This window comes from Rhincodon typus, chromosome 16 (assembly GCF_021869965.1).
Source record: "Rhincodon typus isolate 14 chromosome 16, sRhiTyp1.1, whole genome shotgun sequence".
Lineage (NCBI taxonomy): Eukaryota > Metazoa > Chordata > Chondrichthyes > Orectolobiformes > Rhincodontidae > Rhincodon > Rhincodon typus.
Genome location: NC_063347.1, coordinates 1,462,664 through 1,476,114, shown reverse-complemented (window position 1 = coordinate 1,476,114; position 13,451 = coordinate 1,462,664). Strand labels below are relative to the sequence as shown.

Below are 13,451 nucleotides of genomic sequence, written 5' to 3'. Positions count from 1 at the left end.
TCCAGCATCGGCAGTTCCTACTATCTCTGCTTCTTTCTGTGCTGTGTAAAGCTCAGAATTTATTCCTGATTTTACAGTAAGTTTAATGGTATTATCTATTAATGTTATTCTTAGTAATCTGTTATCATCCAGCAATTTATGGCAATGAAATTATACCCATGCTTCAAGATTTAGCACAAATTCCCTGACAATTTGTGCCATTCCATTGTTATGCTCATCAAAAAGGGAGCTTGTTATCAACTTACCTGTGAATTCCAAAAAAATTACTGCATGTGCATATTGATAACACAGGTTACTGTAAAGGACTCTCAACCTTTACCCTCATCTGGGGTGTGGTGACCTTCAGGTTAGACCACTATTCTATTGAGGCAGCAGCCCTCTGCTCCAGGAAGACTATGGTGACGTTAAAAAGTTTACACATTATTGCAGAAAGTTAGGGCTCGAACTTAACAACATAAGTCAATTTGATCTATGTTCCTGCAGTGTCACTCTACTTTTCTTTTCTCCTTTATAGAAAGAACATAGAACAGAGAACAGTATAGCTCAGTACAGGCCCTTTGCCCCATGATGTTGTGTCGATCTATTATCCTACTAAGATCAATCTACCTTGCATACCCTACATTTTACTATCCTCCATGTGCCTATCCAAGAGTCGCTTAAAAGTCCCTGAAGTATCTGACTCCACTACCACTGCTGGCAGCGCATTCCACACACCCACCACTCTCTGCGTAAAGAACCTACCTCTGACATCTCCCCTATACCTTCCTCCAATCACCTTAAAATTATGTCTCCTTGTAATAGTCATTTCCGCCCTGGGAAAAAGTCTCTGACTATCCACTCTACCTATGCCTCTCTTCATTTATCTTAATTAAATTTTTTGTACCCTCTCTTTGATTTTCTTTCTGCATCTGATTTGGGTCTAATTCAGCCTATTTCCTGCTCTGCCATTTCTGTTTCTTTTTCAATTCTTAAATCTCGTTTATGGAGATAGACTGATGTACACTGAGATGCCCAATGCCCAGTTGTTCTCGCTATACTGTTAGCTGTTCATATTTGCAGCAATTTTCAACACAACATACACTGCAGTTGAAAAGTGAGGACAAAATTATAACTCCCAGGGAACTGAGTACTGAAGAAGGGTCACTGGACTCAAAACATTAATTCTGCTTTCTCTGCAGAGATGTCTCCAGACCTGCTGAGTCTCTCCAGCGATTTCTGTTTTTGTTCCTAACTTCCAGGAAATGTTCTGAGATGTCTCATTGTTGATAGGTTTGCAGCCAATATATTTGTAATGTGCGACAAATTGTAAAATTAAAGTTTCAAGTTTGAGTGAAAATGAAATAATTAATTGATAGCCTTTTATCCCATTGCTTTTACTAAATAATGTTTTTGTTGCTTGGCACAGAATGTATGTGTAATTATCTGGGCACCAGGCCTGACCAGTGCCCATCGAGGGACGAGTGTGCATGCAATCGAAGCACAGGGCAGTGCTCCTGTCTGCCTAATGTGATTGGCCAGAACTGCAATCGCTGTGCTCCAAACTACTGGAACCTGAACAGTGGGTCAGGCTGTGTGCCCTGTCGATGTACCAGTATCAACTCCTTTACATCCAAATGTAATGAGGTAAGTCAGGTGAAAGCATAGTTGCCGCAAAATGTAAATTCAGACTGGGTAACACTGAACTAATAGACTTTATCTGAGGAATATTCTCTCCATTCGGGGATTATTCCACTCAGGTTAATACCACAGGACTGCACCTGAGTCAGGAGGTTGTGGGTTCGGTCAGGAGGTTGTGATCTGAGTCTCATTCCACTTCAGTACAAAGAATCCAGGCATACACACTAGTGCAGTACTTAGAGAATGTTAAATAAAAACTGAAAGAACTGTGGACGCTGTAAATCACAGACAAAAATAGAAATTGCTGGAAAAGCTCAGCAGGTCTGGCAACTGAGGACATTCTGAGGAAGGGTCATTCAACCCAAAAGGTTAGCTCTGATTTCTCTCCACAAATGCTGCCAGACCTGCTGAACTTTCCCAGCAATTTCTATTTTTGTCTCTGAGAGAATGTTGCAGTGTCTGAGGAGCCGGCATTCAGTTGCGAATTTAAACTGAGGTCCTCTCTAGCATCTGAGCTGGATTTAAAAGATTCTGAAGTGCTGTCTGAAGAGCAGGGGAGTTATCCTGGATGTCTTGGCCAATATTTATCCCTAAATCAACATCGCACAACTGCTGTCTGTGGGATCGTACCAGATCAAATTAGTTCAGAGATAGTGGGAACTGCCGATGCTGGAGAATCTGAGATAACTGGACCCTCCAGACCCGAAACGTCAGCTTTCCTGCTCCTCTGATGCTGCTTGGCCTGCTGTGTTCATCCAGCTCTACACCTTGTTATCTCAGATCAAATTAATTCTTGTGTTTCCTAAATTACAATAGTAATTTTATTTCAAAGGTGCTGCATTGCTGTAAAGCTTTTTGGGACTCCTGCAGCCAAGAAAGGAGCTATATAAATGCAAATATTTCCATTTTTCAAGCCCATTTGTGCAAATTATTCAGGCCAAATGCTTGAGTTCAGTGCTGAAGAACATTACATTGATAAAGGTGCCATCTTTCCAGTGTGATGCTAAATCCTGTCTGTATATCAAAGTGGATATACATGCATATTTTAGCTGAGGAGCTCTACAATTACATGGTCAACATTTGTTTTTCAACGTGGACCATTGGGACAGAGTTTCTGGTTTTTCTGCCCTGAATGCGGACATCACTGGTGCGTCCAAAACTGATTTGTTCATCCCTAATTGTTCTTGTGGTGAGCATGCATTGTGAATCACTGTAGACTGTGGTGAAGGTGTTCTCATTAGTGATGTCAGCATCCCCAGGATTTTGACACAGTGATAATAAAAGAATGGCAAATATACATTGTTCTGTGTGCACCTAAATTTATGACCTGTGCTCCTGAGCAGCAGCGAGTGTTTAGCTTAAACATGTTCCATTACAATATATCCCACATTACGTGTAACTGCAAGTCCTGCCCCAATCCTGATCACAAACTGCATTATCAAAGGATGTACAAGTGGAGATGGGAGAATCAGAGAATTTTGGAGGACGTTCAGGTGAGTCCAGCCAACTATTTACCAGAATTTCCCATAGAGCTGGATAGGGGGAAGCTTGTGGCACACAGCGACACTCTATCTACCATCACCTGTGAAGAGGACCAACCGAAGAGACAAAGGAAAAGTGGGAAGAAAGATAAGACAATGCCTGGAATCTTCATGTACAGAACAGAATATCTGACAAACAGGACAAAATATTTCAAAATCTAATGGATCAACTTCTGAGGTTGATTTTGTGTTTTCCTCTTTTCAGTTCACTGGTCAGTGTCATTGCCGTCCTGGGTTCGGGGGTCAGTCTTGCACAGATTGCCAGGAGAATTACTGGGGTGATCCTAACGTGCAGTGTCGAGGTGAGCAACCATTTCCCTTCTTTCCCTCTACAGACAGTGTTCTCTTCACTCATGGGGCACAGGCTACAATTCAGGAAGCGTAGTCAGTTAAAATGGTGTCCGCTAAAGACTCAAATCTTGATCTCATAATCGTTTTGCACCTAAACTAGAGCGGCACTAATATCTTTGCAGGGAGGTTTGCTATTGCTATTAGGGAGGGTTTAAACTAGTGAGGCAGGAGGATGGGAACCAGAGTCGTAGGTCATCATGTGGAGTGTCTGAAGAAAAGAAAGGGGCTAAATCAAGTCTAGTAGGAAGAACAGGCAGGGCTACATTAATGAACATAATGGGACTAGTCTGGTGCATTTATTTAATAATAATAGATAAGGCAGATCGCCTTAGAGACTGGGTTAGTACATGGGACTATGATGTGGTAGTTATTACAAAAACCTGGTTGAGAGAAGGGCAGGACTGGCAGCTCAACGTTGCAGGGTTTAGATGTTTCAGTGTGATAGAGAGGGATGTAAAAAGGTTGGAGGAATTGCATTACTGATTGAGGAGAATGTCACAGCCGTACTAAGAGAGGATATCTTGGAGAGCTCATCCAGCGAGGCAATATGGACAGAATTTGGGAATAAGAAAGGTGCATTCATTATAATGGGGTTACACCACAGGCCTTCCAATAGCCAGCAGGAATTAGAGGAGTAGATATAGATGCAGATCATAGAAAAGATGTAAAATCAACAGGGTTGTAGTAGTGGGTGATTTTAATTTCCCCAATATTCACTGAGACTCCCTTAGAGCCAGGGGCTTAGATGGGGCAGAATTTGTAGATGCATCCAGAAGATATTCTTGAAACAACATTTGATAATGCAACTAGGGAAGGGACCATATCAGATCTCATACTGGGGAATGAGCCTGGCCAGGCGATCAAAGTTTGAATGGGGCAGCATTTTGGGAACAGTGATCACAATTCTGTAAGGTTTAAGATTGTTATGGAAAAGGATAAGACTCGGCCTTGGGTGAAAGTGCTAAACTGGGGGAAGGCTAATTACAACTGTATTAGGCAGGAACTGGAGAAATTAGATTGGGGACAGCTGTTTCAAGATAAATCCACATCTGACAAGTGAGAGTTTTAAATGCCAGCTGACCACAGTTTAAGACCAGCATGTTCCTGTGAGGATGAAAGATAAGGGTGGAAAGATCCGGGAACTTTGGATGATGAGAGATGTTATGAGTTAAGTTACAAAGAAAAAGGAAAGATATGCAAGATTTAGGAAACAGAAATCAAACAAGGCTCTTGAGTAGTATAAAAGAAGAGGAAAAGAAATTACAAAAAAAATTAGGATGATTAGAGGGGACCATGAAATGTCCTTGGCAAATAGGGTTAAGGAGAATCCCAAGGCATTTTATACGTATACTAGGAGCAAGAGGGTAACTCGGGGAAAAGGAAAAGTCCACTCAAGGACAAATGAGGACAAATACGTGTGGAACCAGAGAAAGTGGATGAGATCCTTAATGAGTACTTCAGATTGGTATTCACCAGGAAGAAAGACATGGATAATAGTAACTTCAGAGAGTTGTTTGTTCATATTGTAAGACAGGTCAGTATTAAGAAGGATGAGGTGTTGGGGGTCTTGAAAAAACATTGAGGTAGGTACGTCCCCAAGGCTTCATAGAATCTATACCAGGATACTGCAGGAGGTAAGGGAGTAGATTTCTGGAGCCTTGACAGAAATTTTTGTATCCTGTTTAGCCACAGGCAACGTCCCAGAAGACTAGAGAATAGCCAATGTTGTTCCTTTGTTCAAGAAGGGCAACACAGATAATCCAGGAAATTACAGGCTGGTGAGCCTTACGTCAGTGGTAGGAAAGTTATTGGAGAAGTTTCTTAGGTACAGAATTTACTCATATTTGGAGAAGAATAGACTTATTAGCGACAGTTAGCGTGGCTTTGTGCAGGGGAGGTCTTGTCTCACAAACTTGTTTTTGTGAGCAAGTGACGAATTTACTCTTCAAACAACTACAGAGATAGCTCCAGCAGTGTTGCTAATGGGGAGAAGACCCTGCACCGGGTTAAATCTGATCCTCCTGGACCTGGATGGGGGAGGATGAAACAGCATCAATGATGCCAATACCACACACAAGACTCGCTAAGCGAGAGGGACAGTTTACTTCAGGCAACAAAGTTTGGTGTAGAAACCATGGGAATGGCCCTGCATGGGTAAGAGGCATGGTCGACGTGAGGTCAGGTCCAGTGACATATATGTTCGGGTAGGAGAAACAGTCATGAAAAAGCACGTGGACCATATGAAAACTGCAAACTCACCGGAATCTGATGTGGACACAGTGGATGTCACCACCTCGCTGCTCTTGCCACGAGAAGAGAATGAATTTCTTCTGAGACGTTCCAGGCACAAGCTACAGTGCGTTACATGCCACTTGTACCAGAGGCAGAGTTGGAAGAACCAGACCCTGTGCTAAAACGTCCCAGCAGGAGTTGCAAAGACTCAGAGGGATGTAGTGACTGTAATGAGGTCAGCCAGGTGGACCTCATAGAATATGAGTTCCCTGATTGGAGCTGTTAATCTGGTCAAATCAGAGAACCCTGGCTGACAGATATAAACAGGAGTGTCAGATATCCTGTTCACTCTGGGAGCTGGCTCTGAGGGAGTTGGACCAGGGGGGACTTGGTGACGGGATACCGGCCTCAATGTAGTTATTTCAGGGTGCAGAAGATGTTCACCAGGATGTTGCTTGGATTGGAGTGTATTAGCTATAAGGAGAGGTTGGACAAACTTGGAATGTTTTCACTAGAGTGTTGGAGGCTGAGGGGTGACCTGATAGATGTAAATAAAATTATGAGAGGCATGGATAGGGTGGATAGTTGGGTCTCTTTCCCAGGGGGCATAGATTTAAGGTGAGAGGGGGAAATTTTAAAGGAGGAAATGTACGAGCAATGTTTCTTTATGCAGAGGTAATAGGTGCCTGAAATATACTGTCAAGGGAGGTGGTAGAAGCAGCTGTGGTAGAAAAGTTTAAGAGGCATTTAGACAAACACATGAACAGTCAGAGAATAGAGGGATATGCATCGTTTGCAGGCTGATGGGATTACTTTAGAATAGCATTGTGATTGCTACAGACATGGCGGGCTGAAATGCCTGTTCCTCTGCTGTACTGTTCTATTATCAACACTGTACTTAAGGAATGCTGCGTTAATGGAAGTGCTGTCTTTTGGGTGGACCATTAATCTGAAACCCTGTCTGCCCACTTGGGTAGTTGTAAAAGATTACCGTTATTATGTTATTAGCCATAGTTCACGACGGACCATAGACCTCTCTCTCCATTAGAGAAAGGCAGCAAGAGAGAATAGGGTTATATAGCTGGAGGTTGCATTGTTTCTTGCTGTCAGGAAGAAACGGAAGCGAGGTGAAATCAATGAAAGGGAAGCGCTGCCACACTAATGCCTGACCCACCATTTCCCACGCCCACCACCTGCCCCAAGTGTGACAGAGCCTGTGGTAGCCATGTCAATTTGTACAGCCATCTACAGACTCACCCTGAGAGTGGAAGAGAGTCTTCCTTGTCTGCGCGGGAGCACTGATGATGATGATGGTGGTGGTGGATAATTTGTTGGAGGTGATTCTGAAAGATAGGATTTACATACATTTGGAGAGGCAAGGACTGATTAGGGGTAGTCAGCATGATTTTGTGCGAGGGAAATCGTGTCAACAAACTTGATTGAGATTTTTGAGGAAGTAACCAAAAAGACTGATAAGGAATGAGTGGTAGATATTATTTATATGACTTTAGTAAAGACTTTGACAGGGTTCCATGTGATGAACTAATTCTTAAATTAGATCACATGGGATTCAGGATGAGCTTGCCAATTGGATGTAAAATTAGCTTGATTATGGGAAACAGAGGGTGGTGGTAGAGGGTTGTTTTTCGGACTAGAGGTCTGTGACCAGCGGTGTACCACAGAGATTGATACTGGATCCACTTTATTTGTCATTTATATAAACGATTTGGATGAGAATATAGGAGGCATGCTTCGTAAGTTTGTCAGAAGTCACATGACACAAGGTTTTAGTCCAAAAGGTTTATTTAAAATCACATGCTTTTGGAACACTGCTCCTTTGTCAGGTTTTAAAGTGAAGAAAGTTATATAAGATTACAAAGAGATCTTGATCAATTGGGTCAATGGCCTGAGGAGTGGCAGATGGAGTTTAATTTGGATAAATGCGAGGTATTGCATTTTGCTAAAAGAAACTAGGGCAGGACTTATACAATTAATGGAAGAAGCTTGGGTAGTATTGTTAAACAGAGAGACATTGGGGTTTGGTACATAATTGTTTGAAATTTGCGTCACAGGTAGACAGGGTGGTTAAGAAGGTGTTTAGCATACTTGCCTTCATTGCTCAGACCTTTGGAATTGGGGTGTTGTGGTTGTACAGGACTTTGGTGAGGCCTCTTCTGGAGTACTGAGTGCAGTTCTTGTCAGCCTATTATAGGAAGGATATTATTAAGTTGGAAAGGGTTCATAAAAGATTTACCAGGATGTTGCCAGGAATGGAGGGTTTGAGCTATAAAAATAGGCTGAATGGTTTGGGACGTTTTTCACTGGACCGTAGGAGGTTGAGGAGTGACTTTATAGAGGTTTATAAAATCATGAGGGGCATGGATAAGGTGAATTGTTAGGGTCTTTTCCCTAGGTTGGGATAGGTCAAAGCAAGGGTGCATATTTTTAACGTGAGAAGAGAAAGTTTTAAAAAGGACATGAGAGGCAGCTTTTTTACACAGATAACAAGGTGTGGAGCTGGATGAACACAGCAAGCTAAGCAGCATCAGAGGAGCAAGAAAGCTGACGTTTTGGGTCTGGACCCTTCTTCAGAAAATTTTTTTGAACAAGGGTCCAGACCTGAAATGTCAGCTTTCCTGCTCCTCTAATGCTGCCTGGCTTGCTGTATTCATCCAGCTGTATGCCTTGTTATCTCAGACTCCAGCGTCGGCAGTTCCTACTATCTCTGAGTGAGTTTTTTACACAGACACTGGTACGTGTGTGGAGTGAACTGCCAAAGGAAATGAAATTTGCAGGTACAGTTACAACATTTAAAAGACATTTTGATAAGTACATGAATAGGAAAAGTTTGGAGGGATATGAGCCAAATGCAGACAAGTGGAACTAGTTCAGTTTGGAAACATGGTCGGCATGGACCAGTAAGACTGAAGGGTCTGTTTCCATGCTGTATGATCCCACAAAAGACTAGAGGAAGCTTTACTCTGTGTGTAATCCCATGCTGTCCCTGTCCTGGGAATGTTTGATGAAGACTATAAAAATGAGAGCTTTCTTTCTCTGTGTATAGGGAAGCCTCTGGTACTCATTGGTCAGAACATTGAGTATAGAATTTGGGACATCATGTTGCGACTGTACATGACATTGGTTAGGTCACTTTTAGAATACTGTGTACAGTTCTGGTTGCCATTCTATAGGAAGGATGTTGTTAAACTTGAAAGGGTGCATAAAAGGTTTACGAGGATGTTGCTGGGACTGGAGGGTTTGAGTGAAAGGGAGAGGCTGAATAGGTCGCAGCTTTTTTCCCTGGAGCATAGGAGGCTGAAAGGTGACCTTGTAGAGGTTTATAAAATCATAGGGGGAATGAATAGAGTAAATAGCCAAGGTCTTTTTCCTAGGGTGGGGGTGGGTCCAAAACTAGAGGGCATAGGTTTAAGGTGAGAGGGGAAAGATATAAGAAGGACCTGAGGGGTAATTTTTTCACGCAGAGGATAGTGTGTGTATGAAACGAGCTGCCACAGGAAGTAGTGGAGGTGGGTACAATTACAGCATTGAAGAGGCATCTGGATGGGTATATGAATAGGAAAGGTTAAGAGGGATATGGGGTCAAATGCTGGCAAATGGTACGAAGGTCAGATTAAGATGTATGGTCAGCGCAGACAAGCTGGACTGAAGAATCTGTTTCTGTCCAGTATCACACTATGACTATAACTTGGATGGAGTTTTTTTGAAGAGGTAACAGAGAGTTGATGAAGGTACTTGATGCTGTGGTGTACATAGAGTTCAAAAGATGTTTGATACAGTGCTGCACAATAGACTTGGGAATAAAATTAGTCCGCATAGAATAAAAGGGACAATCACAATGTGGATACAAAATTTGTTGAGAGATAAGAGAACAGAGTATTGGTTTAGAGATAACAAGGTGTAGAGCTGGATGAACACAGCAGGCCAAGCAGCATCAGAGGAGCAGGAAAGCTGACGTTTCGGGTCTAGACCCTTCTTCAGAATTGAGCGAGGGGAAGGGGATTCTGAAATAAATAGGGAGAGAGGGGGAGGCGGATAGAAGATGGATAAAGGAGAAGATAGGTGGAGAGGAGACAGAGGTCAAAGAGGCGGGGATGGAGCCAGTAAAGGTGAGTGTAGGTGGGGAGGTAGGGAGGAGATAGGTCAGTCCAGGGAGGACGGACAGGTCAAGGGGGCAGGATGAGGTTAGTGGGTAGGAGATGGGGGTAGGGCTTGAGGTGGGAGGAGGGGATAGGTGGGAGGAAGGACAGGTTAGGGAGGTGGGGACGAGCTGGGCTGGTTTTGGGATGAGGTAGGGGGAGGGGAGATTTTGAAGCTTGTGAAGCTATGCCTGCCTCTTTGTACGTTACGTGGAACAATCCCTCTTCCGTACCTACACTGGCCCTAAACCCCACCTCTTCCTCCGTTACATTGATGACTGTATCGGCGCTGCCTCGAGGAGCTCGAACAGTTCATCCACTTCACCAACACCTTCCACCCCAACCTTAAGTTCACCTGGACCATCTCCAATACCTCTCTCTCCTTCCTGGACCTCTCTGTCTCCATCTCTGGCAACCACCTAGAAACCAATATCCATTTCAAGCCCGACTCCCACAGCTACCTAGCCTACACCTCCTCCCACCCACCTTCCTGCAAAAATGCCATCCCCTATTCCCAATTCCTTTGCCTCTGCCGCATCTGCTCCCAGGATGAGGCATTTCACTCCAGTACATCTCAGATGTCCTCGTTTTTCAAGGACCGCAACTCCCCCACCTCAGTGGTCGAGAACGCCCTCGACCGTGTCTCCCGCATTTCCCGCAACTCATCCCTCACACCCCCTCCCCGCAATAACAACCAAAACAGAATCCCCCTCGTCCTCATGTACCACCCCACCAACCTCCAGATCCAATGCATCATCCTCCGACACTTCAGCCATCTGCAATCCAACCCCATCACCAAAGACATTTTTCCCTCCCCACCCTTATCTGCTTTCTGGAGGGACCACTCTCTCCGGGACTGCCTTGTCCGCTCCACACTCCCCTCCAGCCCCACCACACCCGGCACTTTTCCTGCAACCGCAGGAAGTGCTACACCTGCCCCCATACCTCCTCCCTCACCCCCATCCCAGGCCCCAAGAAGACTTTCCACATCAAGCAGATGTTCACCTGCACATCTGCTAATGTGGTATACTGCATCTGCTGTACCCGGTGTGGCCTCCTCTACATCGGGGAAACCAAGCGGAGGCTTGGGGACCACTTTGCAGAACACCTACGCTCGGTTCGCACTAAACAACTGCACCTCCCCATCGCAAACCATTTCAACTCCCCCTCCCATTCCTCAGACGACATGTCCATCCTGGGCCTCCTGCAGTGCCACAACAATGCTACCCAAAGGTTGCAGGAACAGCAACTTCTATTCCGCTTGTGAACCCTGCAGCCCAATGGTATCAATGTGGACTTCACAAGCTTCAAAATCTCCCCTCCCCCTACCGCATCCCAAAACCAGCCCAGCTCGTCCCCGCCTCCCCAACCTGTCCTTCCTCCCACCTATCCCCTCCTCCCACCTCAAGCCCCAACCCCATCTCCCACCTACTAACCTCATCCCGCCCCCTTGACCTGTCTGTCCTCCCTGGACTGACCTATCTCCTCCCTACCTCCCCACCTACACTCACCTTTACTGGCTCCATCCCCACCTCTTTGACCTGTCTGTCTCCTCTCCACCTATCTTCTCCTCTATCCATCTTCTAACCGCCTCCCCCTCTCCCCCTATTTATTTCAGAACCCCCTTCCCCTCCCCTCCCCCATTTCTGAAGAAGGGTCTAGGCCCGAAACGTCAGCCTTCCTGCTCCTCTGATGCTGCTTGGCCTGCTGTGTTCATCCAGCTCTACACCTTGTTATCTCAGATTCTCCAGCATCTGCAGTTCCTACTATCCCAGAGTAATGGTTTATATTTCTTAGATTGGAGAAAGGTCTGTCATGGAGCTCCCAAGAAGTCAGTATTGCTTCTCTGATATACATTAGTGATGTAGACCTTGGTGTACAGGGGATTCATAACCCCTGTAAAACTTGTGAATGATACAAAACTTGGAAATATTGTAAACTATGAGAAGGAGTATAGAACTTTTGAAGGACACTGACACATTGGTGGAGTAGGAGGATATGTTGCAGATGAAGAAGACTCAGCTAATACATTTTGGTAGAAAGAACATTGTCACAAAATACAAAAGAAAGGCTACTCATTTTAAAGTTATGGAGGAACAGACAGACCTGGGCATATAAGTTTATAAGTCATTAAGGATGGTAAGACATATGCAGAGAGCAGATAATAAAGTATCTTTGACTTTATTAATAAGGACATAGAGCACAAGAGCAGGGAGGTGATGCTGACTTGTGTAAGATACATCAGCTGAAATATGGTATACATTCTTTATACCACAGGAAGGATGTGAACACATTGGAGAGAGTAGAGATTTAGGAGAATAGCTCCATGGATGAGAAACTTCAGTAATGAGGATAGATTGGTGAAATTAGAATTGTTTTCCTTGGAGAAGAGGAGGCTGAGAGAAAACTTGATAAACATTTTCAAAATTGACTGTCTTGCGCAGAGTAGATAGGGAAAAATCTGTTCTCACTCAAAAGAGTCAAGAATGAAAGGGCACAGATTTAAAGTTCTTTGCAAAAGAAGCAAAATGATATGAAAAATCACTTTACCACACAGCAAGCAGGTTTGACTGTAGAAGTCACTGCTTCAAAATGTACTGGAGACAAGGTCAACTGAGGCATTTGAGAGGGCATTGAATGATTATTTGAATAGAAACATTGAATGATTTGTTTGAATAGAAACATTGAATGATTTGTTTGAATAGAAACTACGTGCAGAGTTATGGGGAAAAGGGCAGGAAAATGGAACTAAGTCATGTTGCTCATTTAGAGAGCCAGCGCGGACACAAAGGTCCAAGTGGCCTTCTACAACATAACAATCTTGTGATTCTTTGATCTCAGGATTGTGAAACTGGCATGTTGAGTCTCTTCTCCCTGCCCCAAGGATTGCAAAGTCTCAATAGTGATTTTCTCACTAATTTCTGTTTTCTCAGTTTGTGACTGTGATCATCGAGGCATTGCTACAAGCCAGTGTGATCGGGTGACTGGGCATTGCGTGTGCCGTCAAGGGGTATCTGGGGTGCGTTGTGACAAATGTGCCCGTGGGTTCTCAGGACAGTTCCCGGACTGTTACCCTTGCCACCAGTGTTTTGGAGACTGGGATCGCATTGTGCAGGACTTAGCAGCTCAAACAAAGAGTCTGGTGGAACGAGCCAGTGAGATTAGACTGACTGGAGTCAGTGGCTTCTATGAAAGTAACTTCCGTGGCCTGGAGGAGAAGTTGCTGCAAGCTCAGAGGATTGTAAATGCACGAAACGCAACTGCTGTAGCAGTGGCTGAGCTCATGAATGTGATAAGCAATCTACGGTGAGTGATTCATTCTGAGTATGATGTGATATGACTATTGCTCACAGCTCCAGAAATTATGAATCAAACCCAATGAGAAAAGATTTGGTGGTTTCTCTATGGAACATTCAAAATTTAAATAATGTTTGGGTGATGGTATCCTCAGCAGTCTAATAAAAAGGATAGTCCTTTAAATGACAATCAGAGGTAACGGGCGAATGGGATTCAATTGAGTGGGATATTAAACAGCATGGGAAATAAAAAGAGA

At 44.1% G+C, this 13,451-nt stretch overlaps 1 protein-coding gene across 1 annotated transcript in view; it reads left to right on the top strand.

The window, feature by feature from the left end:
• lamb2 (laminin, beta 2 (laminin S)) overlaps positions 1 to 13,451 on the top strand; it is a 141,876-nt gene that overhangs the window by 94,345 nt on the left and 34,080 nt on the right. Inside the window, exons 15-17 of the mRNA XM_048606656.1 lie at positions 1,406 to 1,623; positions 3,364 to 3,460; positions 12,832 to 13,204. Of these exons, the coding sequence (XP_048462613.1) occupies positions 1,406 to 1,623; positions 3,364 to 3,460; positions 12,832 to 13,204 (688 nt within the window). The remainder of the gene's footprint in view (positions 1 to 1,405; positions 1,624 to 3,363; positions 3,461 to 12,831; positions 13,205 to 13,451) is intronic.